General features: G+C 38.8%; 1 protein-coding gene across 2 annotated transcripts in view; it reads left to right on the forward strand.

Annotated features, from left to right (window-relative positions):
* The window catches only part of SMG1 (SMG1 nonsense mediated mRNA decay associated PI3K related kinase), a 109,289-nt gene that overhangs the window by 66,351 nt on the left and 21,609 nt on the right, over positions 1-21,329 (forward strand). Inside the window, exons 30-46 of one of the 2 annotated variants that reach the window (XM_081089852.1) lie at positions 1,328-1,576; positions 1,906-2,190; positions 3,979-4,123; positions 4,241-4,379; positions 5,506-5,736; positions 5,834-6,011; positions 9,012-9,173; positions 9,913-10,130; positions 10,417-10,571; positions 13,253-13,475; positions 16,255-16,501; positions 17,118-17,347; positions 18,455-18,703; positions 19,209-19,347; positions 19,435-19,544; positions 19,650-19,868; positions 20,381-20,571. In XM_081089852.1, coding sequence (XP_080945978.1) covers positions 1,328-1,576; positions 1,906-2,190; positions 3,979-4,123; positions 4,241-4,379; positions 5,506-5,736; positions 5,834-6,011; positions 9,012-9,173; positions 9,913-10,130; positions 10,417-10,571; positions 13,253-13,475; positions 16,255-16,501; positions 17,118-17,347; positions 18,455-18,703; positions 19,209-19,347; positions 19,435-19,544; positions 19,650-19,868; positions 20,381-20,571 — 3,370 coding nt within the window. Of the gene's footprint in view, positions 1-1,327; positions 1,577-1,905; positions 2,191-3,978; positions 4,124-4,240; positions 4,380-5,505; positions 5,737-5,833; positions 6,012-9,011; positions 9,174-9,912; positions 10,131-10,416; positions 10,572-13,252; positions 13,476-16,254; positions 16,502-17,117; positions 17,348-18,454; positions 18,704-19,208; positions 19,545-19,649; positions 19,869-20,380; positions 20,572-21,329 lie in introns of both variants that reach the window. The other variant, XM_081089851.1, reaches the window with a different exon arrangement.

Consider the following 21,329-nt stretch of genomic DNA (forward strand, 5'->3'; position numbering starts at 1 on the left):
CCCAGCATTTGTAAATTGGGGACCTTAGGGCAAGTCACTCAACTTCTGAGTCACTTTCTTTTTTGGTGATAGTGATTGCCCCACTGATGTGATTCTTTGTAAGAATTTATAGGAGATGAGACAAGGCATATAAAAGCCCTCGCACAGAGCATGGCATATAATAGGACTCTAAATATCTCCTTTTCTATCCTTTTCTTATTGAACATGTTTTAAAGCTGGAAAAAGTCAGTAATGCAATGGTTGTATTAATGAAAGATGCTTAGGCGACCTAATTTGCCTAAGGGAGAAAGGGGAGAGATGAAGCTGGATGAGGTTGAGATTGCTATGGAATGCAAAGCATCAGTGCCTTAAATGCCACATTCAGGAGTTTTGGCTTTGTCAAAAGGGCAGTGGGAGGCCATCAAAGGGAAGGGAAGCGTTCAAACTTCGTCTGTGTAAGATTGCTTCAGTTGCACGTTGGAGAATGGATTAGAAGAAGGTAAGACTGGGGGCAAAGGTACCAGTTTGGCTGAAGTCCTTTCCAAAGGTAACCAAAGGTAGTGGCATTAGGGACAGAAAAAAGCAGATGTGATAGGAGGATTGAAAGTAAAATTTAAGATGATTTCCGGGACCTGCTCAAGTAGTCAGGTTGATCATGTGCCTTTCCTTGAGAAAGGGAAAACAGGAGAAGTAAGTAAAAAGTTTGAAGATGGAAAATGGATTTCACTTGAGTTAAGTTAACATGCCTTTGAAAAACCTGATTGTAGCTGCTGGTAAGCTGTTGGAACTGAGATGTCTGGTATGGCTAGGGATAAAGATTCAAGAGTCATCACCATTGGTAAGGTAATTGAAGCCACAGGAGCAGGTACTATTGTTCAGGGAGAGTTTGTAGACTGAAGGGGAGAATGCCTTAGGACCGACCTGAAGAACACCAACTTGAATGGATGGGTAATGGAGGAGAAGGATTCTTCAGGAAGGTAGGAATAAACCAGGAGAGAATGGCAGGGGGTACTTATACAGGAAGGAGGGATGGTCTGGCCTTACCCTCATTCCCCACCCTTTGGCCTAGGTTCTTTACTTAAAAATTTCAGAAATTAAAAGACTGAATTTCTTATAGGGAATGGTTTTTACTTTTGTCTACTTTGTTGTGTATGTTAATTTCAACAAGTGTTTATTGTTTGTTGTATGCCAAGCACTATGCTGACTGCTAGAGATTTAAAGAAGGTGGAAAAAAATGAGTTTTTGTTATTTATGAAGGCAAGAGTTGGGGAAGAATTTTTTGGTTGTGTTTCAGTGAAATCTGGGACTAGACCAATCAGGGACTAATAAAATGTTTTCTTCTCTCCAGAACAAACAGTTCCAATTAGAAGCCATCTCATGGAATTAGGTCTAACAGCAGCAAAATTTGCTAGAAAACGGGGGAATGTGTCACTTGCAACAAGACTGCTGGCACAGTGTAGTGAAGTTCATCTGGGAAAGACCACCACTGCACAGGATTTAGTCCAGCATTTTAAAAAACTGTCAACTCAAGGTCAAGTGGATGAAAAATGGGGGCCTGAACTTGACATTGAAAAAACCAAATTGCTACATACAGCAGGTTAGTAAAAATGAATTATGGTAAATACATATGATAGTGGTATCTAACACAACTACTATGTATGGTGTTAGTAGCAGAAATGTTAATTTTTTCCCCCCCAGCTGTTGCAGAACATTTTAGTCCTAAATAAGAATTTATGTGTATTGACTTATCTCTATAATTTAGTACTTTTAAAAGAAGTAATTTTGTTACTGGTTATTAAAATAAGGCCTGCTTTAAGAGATTATTAGTTATGATTGAATTTACATGTTTTTAAAAGTTCATTTACCCCCAAATTTCCATTGTTTGCTTTGAAGGCTTCTAAGGGCTTGTTTTTTGGTGTTCTATAGGCCAGTCAACACACGCAATGGAAATGTTGAGTTCCTGTGCCATATCTTTTTGCAAGTCTGCCAAAGCTGAATATGCAGTTGCCAAGTCAATTCTGACACTGGCTAAATGGATCCAGGCAGAATGGAAAGAAATTTCAGGGCAGCTAAAACAGGTTTACAGAGCTCAGCAACAGCAGAACTTTACAGGTCTTTCTACTTTGTCTAAAAACATACTCACTCTAATAGAACTGTCATCAGTTAATACACTGGATGAAGAGTATCCTCGGATTGAGAGTGAATCTACAGGTAGGATTTCTTTCTCTTACTAGCTTTAAAATGTTAATTTTAAAAGTTATTGTGCCCCCTGTTTTAAAGTTTACAGTGTTAGTGGCCCAGCCTGTGTGGTTCGGTGGTTGAGGGTTGACCCATGAACCAAGAGGTTACCAGTTTGATTCCCGGTCAGGGCACATCCTCGGTTTGTGGGCTCGATCCCCAATAGTAGGTATGCAGGAGGTAGCTGATCGATTTTTCTGTCTCTATCTTCCTCCCTCTCTCTCTAAAATCAATAAAGTTTACAATGTTACGCTGACTGTAATTGGCCACAAAAAGTGTCTCTGGAAATTTAATATATTACCTGGAAGTAACTAAAACACATTTCTTTAATATCTAATGCCGCTATGGAAGTCATTGAACTCTGCCCCCCCAGGCCATACTTCCCACCTTCCCAATTCACAGTGCTTTTATGGACTTAAATGTTTTTACTGGCAATCAGATTCTGCCCCAGATAACTAAAAATTTTTGTCACACAAGAAGAAGTAAAAAAAGATATAAAATAGTAGTTTGTGGTCCCCTTGACTGGTGGAGCACAGAGATTACAGAAAGATTCAAGTTTTACATCCTGACACTAGTGTTAGTAACAGAAAGGTACAAGACAGATAGGATAGTTAATTCATTCAACATTTGAGTGGTACCATTGTCCAGTTTTTACAGATTCGGAGGTAATTAACCTCTTTGCTGAACATGAGAATGTACTTTCATTTTGTTGCTGTAAAGCCTAGGATCTTAATTACTTAACAATAGTATTATATTTATAATGTGTGTTTTATAGGGTCTTGATATTCATAAGGGATATTTTTTTATAAATCTTCATATTGGCAAATGACACTAGAGCAGACGATATTTTTACTTTTAAACTGGGAATAAAGGTATTCATCTCACTTATATTCTTGAAATAGTGTTGAGAATTTGGGGGAGTTGAGGAATGTAAAGAAGTTGCATGAAGGTTCTAGAGAGATAGAACTATTCACGTTAACTGTTGCAGACACTTCATACTTCACTTAAAGTGGATAATGACAGCTAACACTGTTTAAAAGTGTTGTTTGTATAATGAATTTTTTATTTATAAAAATAAACGTAATTTTACTTACAGAAAAAGATACTCACCTCATGAATCTCTGAATGAGATTGTATACTCATCACCTTTATATTCATTTGCCAAAATGTTTAAGCGGAATCTAATCATTAGAAAATAGCCATTCAAATCCAGAATGCAAGACATTCTACAACGTATCTGACACCTGAACTGTTTAAGGTGTTCAAGTTCAGCATCATGAAAGACATGAACATTTTTTACAGGGTTATAATTTTGGTGGGATTTTAAAAATAATGTATTTTTATTGATTCCAAAGAGAGGAAGGGAGAGGAGATAGAAACATCAATCATGAGAAAGAATCATTGATCAGTTGCCTCCTACTTGCCTACTACTGGGGATCGAGCCTGCAATCTGCAACCTGCAACCCAGGCACGTGCCCTGACTGGGAATTGAACCATGACCTCCTAGTTCATAAGTCAATGCTCAACCACTGTGAGCCATACCAGCCAGGTTACAGGCTTATAATTTAAGCTTACTTGCGAAGCTGAGTAATTCATCTCAACATATTAGCCTTTTAAAAAAATAATACAAATAAATGCTTTATCAAATTATGTTCTACAGTATTGTGGAACTTATTGGTTTTAGTGGTTAAAAAAAAAAGAGAGAGATCTATGAATGTAACATTGCTGATTGCTTTCATTATTTTTTTTCCTTCATGGCAGTACATATTGGAGTTGGAGAACCTGACTTCATTTTGGGACAGTTGTATCACCTATCTTCGGTACAGGCACCTGAAGTAGCCAAATCTTGGGCAGCCTTGGCTAGTTGGGCTTATAGGTGGGGCAGAAAGGTGGTTGACAATGCCAGGTATGTATGTTGAAATGTGTAATTTATTTAATGCATTGCAAAATAGAGGTTTAAAATGTCTGCTGACATGGTGAAGTTTTAGTAGCTGAAATACCGATTACTTGTTTATTTTTATAGTCAGGGAGAAGGTGTTCGTCTGCTGCCTAGAGAAAAATCTGAAGTTCAAAATCTGCTTCCAGACACTATAACTGAAGAAGAAAAAGAGAGAATATATGCTATTCTTGGTCAGGCTGTGTGTCGGCCAGCAGGGATTCAGGCAAGGAAACATGATACAGTGTTTGGGGGAAATAGTGTCAAGGTCACTGTTCTAATTCACTCGTTTTGAGGTTGATTACATATAGTTGATTCAGTGTTGTTTTGTTTCAAATAAATCTTTGGTTTTTAAGATGAAAGTGAGTTAATAGCTTTCTGATTTCTTGAGAAATCAAGTCAATTCCTTAGGGTCCTGTTTAAAAAGGGTGAAATTCATTTTATGTAAAGTAGATTACTCTTGAAATGCAGTTCTGATCAGAAATTAGGGTCTTAACATAGGCTTGGCAGCTTTTAAAATATGCTGGTGCCTGAGCCCCACCCCAGATATTCTGGATGGAGTGTGTGTATGCACATGTGTGCATGTGTAATAAGCTTACTAGGTGATTTTAATATATAGCCAGAGTTGAAAACCAGTGGACTAGATTATCTGTAGGATCTACCTCCCTCCCCCCTCAAAAGTTATGTTATGACTATTAAGTATTTAGTTGCAGACTTTAAAAGTTTGGATTTTATTGATTCTGTTCTTACTCTAGACTAGTGGTGGGGAATGTCCGGCTTGCATGCCACATCAGGCCCGCAAAATCATTTGGTCTTGCCCTGCCAAGGCATTGGGGATGAGTTAAATGTTTGACCAAATATAGCAGGCTGATTTTTAAGTTGATAATTTTGTATGACCCGAGAATGATGTTATAAATATTCAAATGGCCATTGGTAGAAAAAAGATTCCCCACTCCTGCCTAGACTTTAGCAGATATCATTGTCTGCCAATGCCTGTGTTATGTGCGTGCACAGTACTGTAGGGAGTAAGGTCTGTTGTGACTTTATTCTGTGTACCTTCAGCCTTTTGAACAGATTGTTTTCTTTTCTGCAGGCAGAATATTATATTGTAACGTAGAACATTTAAAGTTTAAAAATCAGTCTTTAATCTTTGAGAGATGCTTATATCTTCTTAGCTACATTAATATACCATAAGGAGAAGCATATTGACATTTAGCCTATATAATGCTAAATATGGAGTAGTTTGGTCTTTCATAATGAGAAAAATATTTTCATTTAACAGGAAAATCAGGTACCTTTCTCCCTTTTCAATTTGTATTATAAATAGCATTTTATGCCCAATTTTTATTTAGGATGAAGATATAACACTTCAGATAACAGAAAGTGAAGATAATGAGGAAGATGACATGGTTGATGTTATCTGGCGTCAGTTAATATCAAGCTGCCCATGGCTGTCAGAACTTGATGAAAATGCAACAGAAGGAGTTATTAAAGTGTGGAGGAAAGTTGTGGATAGAATCTTCAGCCTATACAAATTGTCTTGCAGTGCATATTTTACTTTCCTTAAACTCAATGCTGGTCAGGTAGGTCACACAGTCTTCTCTTTTAGCAAAATTTTTTTCTAATAGACAAAAACAGTATTCTGAATTATTTATTTCTTCCATTTGTCTTTTGCCCTAGATTCCTTTAGATGAAGATGATCCAAGGCTACATTTAAGTCACAGAGTAGAGCAGAGCACTGATGATGTGATCGTGATGGCCACCTTGCGATTGCTCAGGCTGCTCGTGAAGCATGCCGGCGAGCTTAGGCAATATCTGGAACATGGCTTGGAGACAACACCTACTGCTCCATGGAGAGGTGATGGTCTAAAAAATGTCTCAGCAAAAATTATTTCTGGGTATGATAGCTAAGGCAATAAAAAAGTAGAAGTTCCTTCTTTATATCTATTATTTACAGTGTTACAGAATGGATACATTAGTTCTTATGACACCCTGAGCTGCTGTTACACCACTTCCCTCTCACTTTTCAGAAGAATGGAAAGCTGAGAGGCAGAAGCTTTTTATATACAAAATGAATTTTGGAGAGAGTGGTTAAAATTAAGTTCCAAAAAATTTTGTATGCTCTGTGGAATCTAAAGAACAAGGTAAATGAATAAAATAGAAATAGGCACATAGATAGAGAGCAGACCAGTGGTTGCCAGAGGGAAGCAGTGTCGGGGGCCTGGGTGTAAAAGATAAAGGGATTTAGAAGTACAAATTGGTAGTTACAAAATAGTCTTCGGGATGTATAGTCAATATCAATAATATTGCAGTAACTATGTATGGTGCCAAGTGGGTTCTGGAAATACTCGAGGGAATACTTTGTAGAGTATATGATTATCTAAACCACTGTGCTGTATACCTGAAACTAATACAAAACAATATTGAAAGTAGTAAACTATAATTGAAAAAATAATGTCATATACCCTTTGTAAAAATTATTTCTGCCTTCTTTTACAGTCATTCACAGAAAATATATTTCTTAGAACAATTTTGAATTGCTCTAGATTTTTTTTTTAATTAAATCTTTATTGTTCAGATTATTACATTTGTTCCTCTTTTTTCCCCCCATATCTCCCCTCCTCCCAGTTCCCGCCCTACCATCCGCAATCACTCCCCACCCACTGTCCTCATCCATAGGTGCACAATTTTTGTCCAGTCTCTTCCCGCATCTCCGACACCCCTTTCCCCCCCAAGAATAGTCAGTCCATTCCCTTTTTATGTCCCTCATTCTATTATAATCACCAGTTCATTCTGTTCATCGGATTATTTATTCACTTGATTCTTAGATTCACTTGTTGATAGATGCATATTTGTTGTTCATAATTTGTATCTTTACCTTTTTCTTCCTCTTCCTCTTCTTAAAGGATACCTTTCAGCATTTCATATAATCCTGATTTGGTGGTGATGAACTCCTTTAGCTTTTCCTTATCTGTGAAGCTCTTTATCTGACCTTCAATTCTGAATGATAGCTTTGCTGGATAAAGTAATCTTGGTTGTAGGTTCTTGGTATTCATCACTTTGAATATTTCTTGCCACTCCCTTCTGGCCTGCAAAGTTTCTGTTGAGAAATCAGCTGACAGTCGTATGGGTATTCCCTTGTAGGTAACTGAGTTTCTTTCTCTTGCTGCTTTTAAGATTCTCTCTTTATCTTTTGCTCTTGGCATTTTAATTATGATGTGTCTTGGTGTGGTCCTCTTTGGATTCCTTTTGTTTGGGGTTCTCCGCGCTTCTTGGACCTGTAAGTCCATTTCTTTCACCAGGTGAGGGAAGTTTTCTGTCATTATTTCTTCAAATAGGTTTTTAATATCTTGCTCTCTCTCATCTTCTGGCACCCCTATAATTCTGATGTTGGTACGCCTGAAGCTGTCCCAGAGGCTCCTTACACTATCCTCGCATTTTTGGATTCTTTTTTCATTTTGCTTTTCCGGTTGGGTGTTTTTTGCTTCCTCGCATTTCAAATCATTGACTTGATTCTTGCGCTCCTCTGTTCTGCTGTCGGGAGTCTGTATAATATTCTTTATTTCAGTCAGTGTATGCTTAATTTCTAGTTGATTCCCCAATATAACATCGAGGGTCTCATTAGTTTTCTTGTAGATCTCATTAAGTTTATCGGCGGCTTCTAAACAGTTCTTGAGAGACCTTAAAAGTGTGGTTCTGAACTCTAGATCTTCCATTGACAATTTTGTCCTGTTTCTTTGTCTCTGCATTTTGTTATGCTTCCTTGGTGCACCCCCTAGTGGTCTTTGTGCGCAGTCTTATAGTTAAACCTTGATTGTTGTAGCTAATACCAGGGAGGGTTTGACCTCCAGGCCAAGTGGCTATGAGAATCAGCTGTGTCTGCAGTGAGGTGCTAATCTAGCCTTTGCCTGAGGCTATCCAGCAAATGCCTGTGTGCAGGGCTTGGGCGGGGCGGGTCGCACAGGATCAATAGGGTGGGCCGGAGAGAGCAGTGATGGCGGCTCTCAGTCCTGTCCCCAGGGGCTCTGCCTCTCTGAGTCCCAGCACCCGCTGCAAAGCTCGGAGAGAAAGCTGCACTCGCTCTGACCGAAGCCAGGCGGTCCCGCTTCTCCCGTCTGAGTCTGGGTCCCTAAAGACTCGCCCGGATCTGGAGCTCAGAGTCTGCGACTCCCTCCCGATTGAAAACGCCAACCGCGCCCTCCGCCGCCAGCCCGCTCCGCGCACTCCGCACCTCAGAATTTGACTTCAGCACTGCGCCTCCTCTGAGTGTCCGTATGCGTTTCTCTTTCCTCCTAGTTGTAGGACTTCCATTCAGCCAGCGTTCCAGTGGTTTTGGGTGATGTCCGTTCTGTCTTTTAGTTTCACTTTTGAAGTAGTTGTTCAAAGCAGCAAACTCCGGCGTTAACCTATGCCGCCATCTTGGTTCTCTCCTCTAGATTTTGATTATAGCTCTGTACCCTAACCACACTGGGAAAGCAAGAGTTATTGTGTATAGCCCTAGCCAGTCTTCTCAGTGGTTAGAGTACCAGCCTGAGGACTCAAGGGTTTGATTCTGGTCAAGGGCATGTACCTTGGTTTCAGGCTTGATACCTGGTGCTAGTCAAGGCGCGTGTGGGAGGCAACCATCGATGTTTCTCAGTCTCTCCCCCTCCCTTCCACTCTCTCTAAAAATCAATGGAAAAAAATATTCTTGGGTGAGGATTAAAAAAACAAAAGAACTATGTACAGGTCTTTGTTATCACAAGGAGAAATTGAGGCCATTAGAAGTGATGCTGGCACATTAGGTTCTCTCTGTTTGCATCCACTATGTTGACCCTTTTTAATAACTTTAAAATGTTTCTTTCTTCTTATCCTGAAGGAATTATTCCACAGCTTTTCTCACGCTTAAACCACCCTGAAGTATATGTGCGCCAGAGTATTTGTAACCTTCTCATCCGTGTGGCTCAAGATTCCCCGCATCTCATATTGTATCCTGCAATAGTGGGTACCATATCACTTAGTAGCGAGTCACAGGCTTCAGGTATGGAATATTAAAATGCTAATTTGAGTATAAATTACTTTGCAAATAATGTTTATTAGGTAAATTTTTTTGAGCTTTATATTCCAGAGTTGATGGAGTTTGCAAAATAATAATTGCCATTTATTGAGAGAATAACTGCTTTGTGCTGGCCCCTAGGACATATGCTTTACACATTCTCTTCAGTCTCACAGTAACCCACTGAGCATGGGAAATTGTTTGCTGAGCTGAGTAACCGGTGGATAAGGATTGAAACCACGTTCTAGACCAGCCGTGGGCAAACTACGACCCGCGGGACGGATGCGGCCCGTTTGAAATGAATAAAACTAAAAAAAAAAAAAGATCGTACCCTTTTATGTAATGATGTTTACTTTGAATTTATATTAGTTCACACAAACACTCCATCCATCTTTTGTTCCGGCCCTCCGGTCCAGTTTAAGAACCCATTGTGGCCCTCGAGTCAAAAAGTTTGCCCACCCCTGTTCTAGACTCTGGCTGGGAGAACACTTTATTTGTTGAGACTTATTTCTTACTTTCCCCCCATTGATATTCTGTTAGCTTGAAATATTAATAAATATAAAAGCTCAGTTTGTAAAAAGGCAGAATATTCATGATGTTTGGTCAGTTTAGTGCACAGAATGCCAGTTATTTAAATGAGTGCTCTGGAGTTGTTTTCCCTCACTTGACATATGCCCATGGGAGAAACATCCAAAGTCTACCTTATTCTCCCATTTTGTTATAGGAAATAAGTTTTCCTCTTCAATTCCAACCCTACTTGGTAATATTCAAGGAGAAGAATTGCTGGTTTCTGAATGTGAGGGAGGAAGCCCTCCTGCTTCTCAAGAGAGCAATAAAGATGAACCCAAAAGTGGATTAAATGAAGACCAAGCCATGATGCAGGATTGCTACAGCAAAATTGTAGATAAGCTATCCTCTGCAAATCCAACTATGGTGTTACAGGTACAGAAAACCCATGTTTTAAATCAATTTTTATTATAACCATTCTCCCCCAAAACACAACCTATAAACAAAACCCATTAGAAACCGTCATGGAAATATTTGAGGAACAAAGCTTTTAGAATAATCAAAATTGGTTTTACAAATATACATTGATAAGCAGAATCACTAGTGAAGGTTGTGATTATATCATGAACAAAAGATATTTAACCTGCAGTTTCCAGTGTTTGCAGAGCTGTGCTGTCTATGGACTTGTAGATGAGCATGTTTGCATGTGCTGTGTCTGCAGGTTCAGATGCTTGTGGCTGAGCTGCGCAGGGTCACTGTTCTCTGGGATGAGCTCTGGTTGGGAGTTCTATTACAGCAACACATGTACGTCCTGAGACGAATCCAGCAGCTTGAAGATGAGGTGAAGAGAGTCCAGAACAACAACACCTTACGCAAGTACGTTTTCATACATATACTCCAAAAATGAAGCTGCTTTTTTCTTAAAAATTTTTTTTAATTTAAAACAAATTTTAAAATTTAATTTAATTTTTTCCCATCACCATTTATCCCCCCTGTATACCCTCTTCCACCACCACCCACCTCCTCCCCTTGTCCGTGTCCATGAGTTCTTTCCCTTTTTTTTCTTTTTTCGCTCAATCCCTCCACATCTCCGCTCTCCCTCCACCCACCCCCAGAGTTGTCAGCCTGCTCTCTATCTATGAGTCTGTCTCTATTTTACTTGTTAGTTCAGTTTGCTTTTTTAAAAAAAGTATACATAACATACAATTTTGCCCTTTTAACCAGTTTTAACTGTACAGTTCAGTAGCATTAAGTACATTTATAGTGTTGTACAATCGTCACCACTGCCCATTTCCAGAATTTACTCATCATCCCAAACAGAAAGAAGCTCTGTACCCATTAAACAGTACCTCCCCTCTGCCCCCAAGCCCTAGTTATCGCTCTTCTACTTTCTGTCTCTGAATTTGACTACTCTGAGTACCTCACATAAGTGGAATCATACAGTGTTTGTCCTTTTGTGTGTCTATGTTATTTCACTTAGCATAATGTTTTGAAGTTTTATTCATGTTGTAGTGTATGTATATCAGAATTTTTTTTCTTTTGATGGCTGAATCTTTCCTTGTATGGATATGACACATTTTGTTTATGTACTCATCTGTCAGTTGACACTTGAGTTGCTCCTTCCACCTTTTGGCTCTTACAAACAATGCTTCTATGGACATTGGGGTACAGATAACTGTTTGAGTCCCTACTTTGAATTATTTTGTATATAATTCAGTGGATTTTCTGGGTCATATGGTAATTCTGTGTTTAACTTTTTGAGGAATTGCCAAATTGTTTCCCACTTTGGCTGCATCATTTTACATTTCTACCAAAAGTGCACATGAATTCCAATTTCTCAGTATCCTGGGCAGTACTTGTTATTTCTTTTTGGCTTTTACTCTTTTTTAAAAAAAAAAAATAGATATTTAATTGATTTCAGAGAGGGAGGGAGAAGGAGGAGAGAGAAACATCAGTGATGGGAGAGAATCATTGATTGGCTGATTCCTGCACAGCACGCACTGGGGATGGAGCCTGCAACCCAGGCATGTGCCCTGACCGGGAATTGAACTATGACCTCCTGGTTCATAGGTCAGTGCTCAGCCATTGAGCCATGCTGGCTGGGTTTTGATAACAGCCATCCTAATGGGTGTGAAGTGGTATCTTACTGTGGTTTTGATTTGCATTTCCCAGTGACTAACAATGTTGAGCATCTTTTCATGTGTCTGTTGACTATATGTATATCTTCTTTGGATAAATGCCTTATTCAGATCCTGTACCCATTTTTTAATTAGATTGTTTGTTGTGTTTTATTAGCTCTCTGCATATTATGGATATTAATCACTCATCAGATACATGACTTGCAAAAAATAATTTTTTACTCTCTTGGTAATGTCTTTTGACATATATATATGTTTTCTTTTACATTTTTAAAATTTTTTTAGAGAAAAGAGAGGAAGGGGGAGAGAAACATCAATTTATTGTTTCACTTATTTATGCATTTATTAGTTGCTTCTTGTATGTGCCCTGTCTGAGGATTGAACATGCAACCTTGGCTTATTGGGATGATGCTCTAACCAACTGAGCTACCTCGCCAGGAACTGATATACATATAAGTTTTTAAATTTATTTTTTTTTAAATATATTTTATTGATTTTTTACAGAGAGGAAGGGAGAGAGATAGAGAGTTAGAAACATCAATGAGAGAGAAACATCGATCAGCTGCCTCCTGCACATCTCCCACTGGGGATATGCCCGCAACACAGGTACATGCCCTTGACCGGAATCGAACCTGGGACCTTTCAGTCCGCAGGCCGACGCTCCATCCACTGAGCCAAATCGGTTTCAGCAAGTTTTTAATTTTGATGTAGTCAGTTTACCTATTTTTTTCTTACCTGTGCTTTGTGCCATATCCAAGAAGTCATTGTCGAGTCCAGTGTCAAGAAACCTTTTCCCTTTGTTTTCTTTGAAAGTCTTAGCTCTAATAAAAATAAGTAAATAAATAAACAAACAAACTTAATTACCTCAAAAAAAAAGTCTTAGCTCTTAAGGTAATTGATTCATTTTGAGGTTTTGTTTTGTTTGCATATAGTGTAAGATAAGGGTTCAGCTTCGTTCTTTTGCAAATGGGAATCCAGTTTCCTAGCACCTATTGTTGCAAAGGGAAGCTGCCTTTTTTATGTGCTGATTTTTTTTTGTTAATGTGCTGGATTTGTTACAATGTCATGTGAAACATTACTTTGCTAATATATATATTTTAAATATGTTTTTATTGATTTTTAGAGCGAGAAGGGAGCGGGATAGAAACATCCATGAGAGAGGAACACATCAATCAGTTGCCTCCTGCACAACCCCCTAATGGGATCGAGCCCACAGCCTGGGCTTGTTCCCTGTAGGGAATCGAACCATGATCTCTTACTTAGCTCCAGGGCTAGTGCTCAGTCACTGAGCCACATCTGCTGAGCACTTTGCTAATATTTTAATACTTTATTTTTTCTTATTCTTTTATACTGTTTACTTAAACTTGATATATTTAAATTTTTCCTTATTTGTATCAAACTCTGTTTCTTCCTGGTCAGAGAAGAGAAAATTGCCATCATGCGGGAGAAGCATACAGCTCTGATGAAGCCTATTGTGTTTGCTTTGGAGCATGTAAGGAGCATCACGGCGGCCCCTGCGGAAACACCTCATGAAAAGTGGTTTCAGGATAACTATGGTGATGCAATTGAAAATGCCCTAGAAAAACTAAAGACGCCATCGAACCCTGCAAAACCTGGAAGCAGCTGGATTCCATTTAAAGAGGTGCTGAAAAATCTCAAGAATGTTTCTAAAATGGGAAGTCCTCTATGTGAGATTCAGAATTTAAATAAGGGGACTTTTCTTACTGGGAACACAAGAGAAGATTTTGTAAGCGCATGGAAAGCAATCTGTGACCAGTTACTTATGAGAAATATAGAGAAAGGTGTTTTCTTCATTTTGAGTGGGCCTTGGGTGGCAGACTTTCATCAACAAAGGAAGAATTTACTCCAAAAGATTAGCCAAGGATAGGGCTCTGGCCTTAAGCTGAATATTGATTGCCTGCGGTATTCTCATGGAAGATTAAGAAATTTAATCTTGTACCTATATAGTTTTTCAAAGTCACTGTTTTGAAATCAATTCTGTGTAGACCGTTTGGAGATGATTAGTTTATTTAAATATTTGAGAATCCTTTTAAGTTTTGATCCCCTTAATTCTATATTTTCTTTGGTTTTTATCTTTTACAGCAATAGCACTGTCAATTGGGGTAGCCTATTTATTACCTTGTAGTGCTCTTGCTTCCCTTTCCCTTTCCTCACCTTTCCTCCCCTCCCCTCCCTCCATCCCTCCCTTCTCTCCTCACCCGAGGATTTTTTCCCATTGCTTTTTAGAGAGAGTGGAGTGGGGAGAGACAATGAGACATCGACTGGTTGCCTCTCACACGGGGATCGAACCTGCAACCTAAGTTGTGCTCTTGACCGGAATCCAACCTGGAACCCTTCAGTCCGTGGGCTGACGCTCTATCTACAGAGCTAAACTGGCTAGGGCACCTTGTAGCTTTTTCTTGTTTTTTTTTTTTGTTTTTTTTTTCTTGTCCCTTCGTTCTGTGTGGCTTACCTTTATTGTCTCTATCTAATTTCCTTACTTTAGTAGTGAGAAAACTATTAAAAGGTACAGAGTAGAAATAAAAAGTGCACCTAATTTTAGTAAATGCAAGCTGCTAAATTGAAAGGGAATAGCTAGAAGCACCAACATGACAACACCTACATGAAAGATGGAGCTTATTTTGTGTGGCCTAGCCAAACCTTGTGTCCTTGTTTTCCAATAGCGGTTTCTTGCTTCTTTGTACCATTCTCAGTAGATTAACCCTTTGAGTGCCAACAAGTATCCTAGGAACTATGTTAAAATTGCCAAGGCATTTTTGCTGATTTTATAGCAGTTTAGGAAAAAAATTATGAATTGCAAGTAAATGAAGTTATATATTCAAAAACTTAAGGAGACCTTTACTACATTGACATATTTAGCATTATCATCACTAATAAAAGCAGACTTGGAACTGGACGCCATTTCAAAGCTTTGATAGCGCTCCCGGCACTTTTGGTGAAAGACAGGAGGAGCGTGATTGCGCTCCCCAGCACTCTAGGGATTAACTAAGAAACTGACAGGAGGAGACGTGAGGATTGTTTTTTAAAAACAAGTGGGATGTATGTATATATATGAAATAAGTAAAAGAAATTTTTTATGATTGTCTTCATTTTAAAGAGTAGTTTTAAGAAATAAAATGAATACCTGTGTCTCCCTTTTTTCTGTAGTGCAGCTAAAAACATAGAATTAGCTAAAGAAATACACCTTTTTAGAAGTCTCACATGTCCCTCCCTAATTCTGTCTTCCTCTATGCAGCCACTATTCTGAATTTTTTAAAAAATATGTTTCTATTCATTTCAGAGAGGAAGGGAGAGGCAGAGAGAGAGAGAGAGAAACATCAGTGATAAGAATTATTGTTTGGCTGCCTCCTGCATGCCCCCTACTGGAGATCGAGCTCGCAACCTGGGCATGTGCCCTGACTGGGAATCGAACCGTGACCTCTTAGTTCATGGCTCGACATTCAACCATTGTGCCACACCAGCTGTGCTGTTCTGAACTTTTAATTAATTGATTCCTACTTTTAAAAAAATAGTTCTTGTTTATTGATGCATTTCTAAATGGTGTATAGTTTAGTTTTTGCCTGGTTTTGGCTTTATATAAATGATATTATATGGCATATATGTGTCTATACTTACTACTTCCATTATTGATGAAATAGCCTTAGGGTTTTTGTTTTGTTTTCATCATGATTCATGTTTTGTGTGCAGCTGAATATTGATCTATTATGGGGAAATACCACAGTTTATCCATTGTCCTGTCTGTGGGCACCTGAGAGTTTTCCAGTTGTCATTTTTCTTTTATGAGCAACAACATGCTAAGGATTGATTTTAAAAGTTTTTTACATGAAAGCAGAGCCTGCAGTTCATTAATTTGGATGCAGAGTATTGAGTTAGCTACAAGTAGGGACACAACTATTCATGTGACCCATTCCCTGTCATTTATTTGAAGGGATTACGGTATATTTCTGCATATTTCAAGCGATCAGAGCTCTGAATTGTTACCAACTTTTCAAGTGGCTTCCTAAAGATGTGTCCATCTGACAGCCAACACTGGCTACATCTTTTATTCTTTTGCAAGGACTGAATTGATTTGATTTGGCATTGACATAGCATAGCAGTGGAGAATGAGTCTACAGGCCCTTGTGATCACAGCAGTGGTTTCCTTCCATCTGCTGTGATTTCATTGCTTATTTGGATTGGAGGAGGAAGGGGTTTGAACAAAGTAAAAATCACCTAGAGCATACCATTACAGCAGTGTTTTCCCTCCTAGGAATACCCAACTATATAACAACAAATTAAATGTAGGAACTAGAGCAAGAGATACTTGAACTGGTATTTCAAAGTTACTTTTATGCCAGATTAAATGTGGAAGAAAATAGGGGTCATAATGATAATTTAAACTTGTTTTCCCCATCTTGTAGATAATGCTGAGTTTGCAACAGAGAGCACAGAAACGTGCAAGTTACATCTTGCGTCTTGAAGAAATCAGCCCGTGGCTGGCTGCCATGACTAACACTGAAATTGCTCTTCCTGGAGAAGTCTCAGCCAGAGACACTGTCACAATCCACAGTGTGGGCGGAACCATCACAATCTTACCTACCAAAACCAAGCCAAAGAAACTTCTCTTTCTGGGGTCAGATGGGAAGAGCTATCCTTATCTTTTCAAAGGTGAGATTTAAAAGAAGAGTTTGATTATTAATGCTTTCTGTGCATGTGTGGTAGAAGAAAGTTGTTTCAGGTGAATTTCTATGTCATAAATAACCAGGAGTATCCTGTCTCTTATGTGATTTTCAATGGAAGTAGTTGGGTGCTGAGGAGTAAAAATTTTTATTCCCACTCTCTCTGCTTGTGAATTTGTATAAGCAGAACAACTGAGGTGCAGCTAATAATGATAGTATCTAATACCTTATGACCAAACTGAATGTTCTCTAAAGCTCGCAGTGTGCCTCCTTGGCTACCTTTTTTCTTTTTCAAAAATATATTTTATTGATCTTTTACAGAGAGGAAGGTAGAGGGATAGAGAGTTAAAAACATCGATCAGCTGCCTCCTGCACACCCCCTACTGGGGATATGCCCGCAACCAAACTGGAATCGAACCTGGGACTCTTCAGTCCACAGGCCGACGCTCTAGCCACTGAGCCAAACTGGTCAGGGCTGGCTATCATTTTTTGAGTGCTATTGCTAATTTAGAAGGACACAAAAAAGTGGTATATTTCCACCCTGTCCCATTGTACTTTACCCCATTTGGTCACCTACACTAGCTGCTTTAATTTTGTTTCCGTAGGATTGGAGGATTTACATCTGGATGAGAGAATAATGCAATTCCTGTCTATCGTGAATACTATGTTTGCTACAATCAATCGCCAGGAAACACCTCGTTTCCACGCTCGGCACTATTCTGTAACACCACTAGGAACACGGTCAGGGCTGATCCAGTGGGTGGATGGAGCCACACCCTTGTTTGGTCTTTACAAAAGATGGCAACAACGAGAAGCTGCCTTACAAGCACAAAAGGTTGATAAAAATTCAAGTATACGTCTCCTTTTATTTGAATGTGCCTAAACAACTATATTAGTTGCTGCTGTTATATGTGAAATATTTCTAGGCTTTACTGCACTGAGGCATTTTTGTAAGTTTGTAAGTTAAAGAAAGAACAGATTTGAGGTACCTAGGAAAGTGTTTTTGAGAGACATTTTATAAAAATAAAGTTTTAATAGAAATAATGACATTGGGTTAATCTTTTAGACAAATATGGGGAGATAGGGTGGTAGTGTGGTTAATACTTAGTAACTTGGTAATTCACATCTTAAGTGCTTTTTGCTAGGCTTACTCTAGGTTTTTTCTAGGGTCTTTTAAATTAAATTTGTAAATAGTAGATAGCTTTGACCCAGGTTCTTTTAAATTAAATAGTAAGTAAGAAACAGCTTTAGAGTTAGTCACTGTTTTGTACCTGTGAAATTTATACTTTGTTTAGACTAGGAATTTTATTTAGAATATATTTTAGCTAAGTATCTTATTGCTTAGTATATGCCAGGAACAGTAGTACTAAGTGCTATGGATATAAAGATAGATTTTATACAGTCTCAACCTCATGATTGGTAGGTATGGGAAGGAGCAAGATTTTGAAAGGAATCAAGCTATAAAGTAGGCATAGGAGGCTGCAGAACAATTATTGAAGGGTAACTTAGAGATGGGAACCAGAGATGTGCTATCTAAATATCTATTTTGTATTGATTGTCATACTGATGAAAATGAAAAATATGTATATAAATGATAAAGTCTAAACAGAATTATACGTTACAAAGAAGAATGTAAATAGGATGTTGAGCTTGACTTGAACTTGAAGAAAATAGAACAGTAGACCAACTTTTTAATAAAATAATAGTAGTAGTAGTAGTAGTAGTAGTAGTAGGTGTAATACCTAATTATGAGAAAGATATTAGATTGTAAGAAAGATGCATAGTCCAGAAGAATTGGCTCTTTGGTGCATGAGATTCTCTTGGGTGGGTGGAGAATCCAACAGAAAAGAACAGTTTTAAAAATACTACTTTGCATTCAAAGTAATCTTTTACCTTTATTTAAATAAAGTTGATCTTTTCTTTTAAAATAATTTTTTTACAGGCCCAAGATTCCTACCAAACCCCTCAGAATCCTGGAATTGTGCCCCGTCCTAGTGAACTTTATTACAGTAAAATTGGCCCCGCTTTAAAAGCAGTTGGACTTAGTCTGGATGTGTCCCGACGGGATTGGCCTCTTCATGTGATGAAGGCAGTGTTAGAAGAGTTAATGGAAGCCACCCCCCCAAATCTCCTTGCTAAAGAGCTTTGGTCATCTTGCACTACACCTGATGAATGGTGGAGAGTCACACAGGTATGTTTTTGTTTTTTTATTTTGATCAGTATTTATTCTTTTGCCTTCTTCCTGTCTTGTCCTGTCTATCTGGTTCACCCTCCTCTTTCTCCCCGCTTCCCTCCAGACTTAGTAGTTTGAGACCTATATTTGAATCTTATAAGATACTAGAGGCCCAGTGCATGACATTCGTGCACGGCGGGGGGGGGGGGGGGGGTTGGGGGGGACGGGAGTGTGCCCTTAGCCCAGTCTATGGGACCCCTCGGGGGATGTCCAACTGCTGGCTTAGGCCTGCTCCCGTAGCATTCTGATATCACTTAAGCAGGACCAATGAGGACCATCGTGTTGTGTGCAGCTGCTCAGTACAGAGCCTTCTGTGACCATGCATAGCAGCCCTTAGGAGTGCTAGCTATTTACTTAGAAACAAAGGAGTAGGATCATGTAATTTTGTGAATTGTAGAGCATTGGTCCATGTAGGAAGGAAATTTGCTAATTCATTTTTCTTATTTCCCCACCCCTTCTTTAGTCTTATGCCAGATCTACTGCGGTCATGTCTATGGTCGGGTACATAATTGGCCTTGGAGATAGACATTTGGATAATGTTCTCATAGACATGACAACTGGAGAGGTTGTTCACATAGATTACAATGTTTGCTTTGAAAAAGGTAAATTTAACTTGGACTTTACATTTATTATGAGGGTCAAATGTTTTTTGGTGAAAGGACAAAAATACCATGATTTGTCTTTTCAAGGTAAAAGTCTTCGCGTTCCTGAGAAAGTACCTTTTCGGATGACACAGAACATTGAAACAGCACTGGGTGTAACTGGAGTAGAAGGTGTTTTTAGGCTTTCATGTGAGCAGGTATGTTGTTTTCTCTTATATCTCTTAAATTAAAAAATCATGTGGCATGAAAACTACATTTTCCTGAGGAAACTTATGGCAAAACTTAAACTCTTCTGAAAACAGGTTTTACACATAATGCGGCGCGGCAGAGAGACTTTGCTGACGTTGCTGGAGGCCTTTGTGTATGACCCTCTGGTGGACTGGACAGCTGGGGGTGAGGCTGGGTTTGCCGGTGCTGTCTATGGTGGAGGTGGCCAGCAGGCCGAGAGCAAGCAGAGCAAGAGAGAGATGGAACGGGAGATCACCCGCAGCCTCTTTTCTTCCAGAGTAGCTGAAATTAAGGTGAAGCCAGTGATAAGTCATTGTCATCTTTTTGTTAATAGAGTTAACATATCCATTAAAAATTTGAGTAAAACTTTTTCTAAAAAAAAATTTTGCAAGACTGTAACGTATAATATTGAAATGGCAGTGAAACAGGGCACCTCGATGTCTTTTTACTAGGAAATACATACAAAGACACACAATGATGTGAAAAATTGTATCTTTTTAAAGAGGTTGAAATGTGTTTGCCAATGCCTATTTTAAGTTTTCTTTAATTGGATAGCCTCCCTTTGGTCTTGGTTTTAATATCCTCGTAGCCAGTGATGCTCATCTTGTTTTGTGTGATGTGACAGTAACTGTATGGGATAGTAGAATTTAGTCTTACTTTGTGAACTTGGACAATTTTGTTATCGTTGTGAAATATGGGTGATGCTTTGTTGAGATTTAAATAGAATAATTTGTCCAAGATATCCTTCTAGCATGATTCTTAGTTGACCCTATAATAATCTTCCTAACCATAATACCTTTCACAGGTGAACTGGTTTAAGAATAGGGATGAGATGCTGATTGTGCTTCCCAAGCTGGACAGCAGCTTAGACGAATACCTAAGCTTGCAAGAGCAATTGACAGATGTGGAAAAACTGCAGGGCAAGCTGCTGGAAGAAATAGAGTTTCTGGAAGGAGCTGAAGGAGTGGATCATCCTTCTCACACTCTGCAGCACAGGTTTAAAACAGTGTTGAACTCATTTCTAAATATATGCCTTTAAGGAGAATTTGCATATTTGTATAAATACTGTCAACTTGAATTAGACTTATTGCAGCAACATACCCAAATGACAAAAGCTTCTTCAAGGATTGCAGTTTCAAAGTGTTAATAAACAAGAATTCACTTAAATTGTTTTGCTTTATTATATTTACTTTAAATGTTTGAATAATTGTTAAGGGTAAGTGGGCATAGTGGTTAGAACACTGAACTGGGCTTCAGAAAAACCTGGGTTTTAGTTTTTTTTCTCTACACTTTGTATCTGAATCTTGATTCATTTATACATTGGCAATGATTTTATCTACTGCTCTGAGTTTTTTAAGCATTAAATTAGAGTGATCTAAGTGAATGAACCTTGTAGAGAACAGGTGCTCAGTGTTGAATATGCAAGTTCCAAACACTGCACGTGGCTCATATGTATGTGTGTGTGTGTGTGTGTGTGTGTGTGTAGACACACACACACACACATTATTGATTTCAGAGAGGAAGGAAGAGGGAGAGAGAGAGAAATATCAATGATGAGAGAGAATCATTGATTGGCTGCCTCCTGCATGACCCCTACTGGGGATGTAGCCTGCAACCAGGGACTGTGACCTCCTGGTTCATAGGTCAATATTGGCTCAACCACTGAGCCACACTGGCCAGGCACATCAGTCTTTTTTTAACCTTTAAATAACTCAGAACAGAACCTGGCTGGTGTGGTAGAATTTTGCTTAAAA

This window comes from Myotis nattereri (assembly GCF_964212035.1).
Source record: "Myotis nattereri genome assembly, chromosome: 4".
NCBI lineage: Eukaryota > Metazoa > Chordata > Mammalia > Chiroptera > Vespertilionidae > Myotis > Myotis nattereri.